The sequence below is a fragment of the Aureococcus anophagefferens genome (genome assembly GCF_000186865.1).
Source record: "Aureococcus anophagefferens unplaced genomic scaffold AURANscaffold_387, whole genome shotgun sequence".
Lineage (NCBI taxonomy): Eukaryota > Pelagophyceae > Pelagomonadales > Pelagomonadaceae > Aureococcus > Aureococcus anophagefferens.
Genome location: NW_008705894.1, coordinates 1 through 1,171, shown reverse-complemented (window position 1 = coordinate 1,171; position 1,171 = coordinate 1). Strand labels below are relative to the sequence as shown.

General features: G+C 67.8%; 1 protein-coding gene across 1 annotated transcript; it reads left to right on the top strand.

Annotated features, from left to right (window-relative positions):
• Positions 1 to 494: 494 nt before the first annotated feature.
• AURANDRAFT_35161 (hypothetical protein) lies at positions 495 to 1,163 on the top strand (the record flags this gene model as incomplete). The annotated part of the gene is made up of 1 exon (XM_009044519.1): positions 495 to 1,163. A coding segment is annotated over one exon (669 nt), but the record flags the coding sequence as incomplete, so codon positions are not given.
• Between the last annotated feature and the right edge of the window lie 8 nt (positions 1,164 to 1,171).

The following is a 1,171-nucleotide window of genomic DNA, read 5'->3' as shown; positions in this document are numbered from 1 at the left end:
ACGCGGTCGCGGAGAAGGCGTTGCTCAAGTACGGCGAGGTCATGACCGCCGCGTGCCCGGACGGCGCGGTCCTGAAGCTTGCGCCGCTCAAGGGGCGCGCGCGCGCCGAGGCCAAGGCGCGGAACGAGTACGCGAAGAATACGGCGCCGGCCACGTCCTGGCTCTTCGACGTCGTGCGCGGCTCCGTCATGTGCGCGACCGAGGACGAGATCGTGCGGCTCTACGAAGCGCTCGACGAAGACCCGCGCGTCGACATCGTGCGGACGAAGAACCGGTTCAACCCGCCGTGCTTTAACGGCTATCGCGACATTCTCATGAACGTGGCGGTGCGCGTCGAAGGCGCCGCGGGCGAGGAGGTGTCGCATCTCTGCGAGCTCCAGATCCACCACGCCGCGATCAAGCAGTCGGAGCCCATGCACAAGAGCCACGTGACCTACGAGTTCTTCCGCGAGTACTTCCTCGGCAACGCGGACGCCGTCGAGCAGCGCCTCAACATGCTCTGCGCGTTGCCCGTCGCCGATGCGGAGAACGTCGACGACCTCGTGGATCGCGTGCTCGGCTCCGACCGCGCGACGGACGAGAGGCTGCTCGGCGAGCTAGAGGTGCTTCTCTATTCGATCGCGGAGCACGCGAGCGCGGTGCGCGTCTTGGAGAAGATTCTGGAGATCAAGGAGCGCGAGTTTGGGCCCGATCACCGCGAGGTGGTCTTCGCGCTGAAGCATCTCGGTGGCACGTACGGCTCCCTCGGCGACTACGCCAAGCAGCGCGACCTCCTCGAGCGCGCGCTCGCGATCCAGGAGCGCACGCTCGCGATCCAGGAGCGCGAGTACGGCCGCGACCACGTGGAGTTGGCTGGGACGCTGATGGGCCTCGGGAATGCGTACGGCTCCCTCGGCGACTACGCGAAGAAGCGCGACCTCCTCGAGCGCGCGATCGCGATCTTGGAGCGCGAGTACGGCAGCGAAAACGTGGTGGTGGCCTTGGCGCTGGGGAACCTCGCGAACGCGCACGGCTCCCTCGGCGACTACGCCAAGCAGCGCGACGTCCTCGAGCACGTGCTCGCGATCTTGGAGCGCAAGTTCGGCCGCGACCACACGACCGTGGCCAGCACGCTGTCGGACCTCGGGGACGCGCACGGCTCCCTCGGCGACAACGCCAAGGCGCGCGAGCT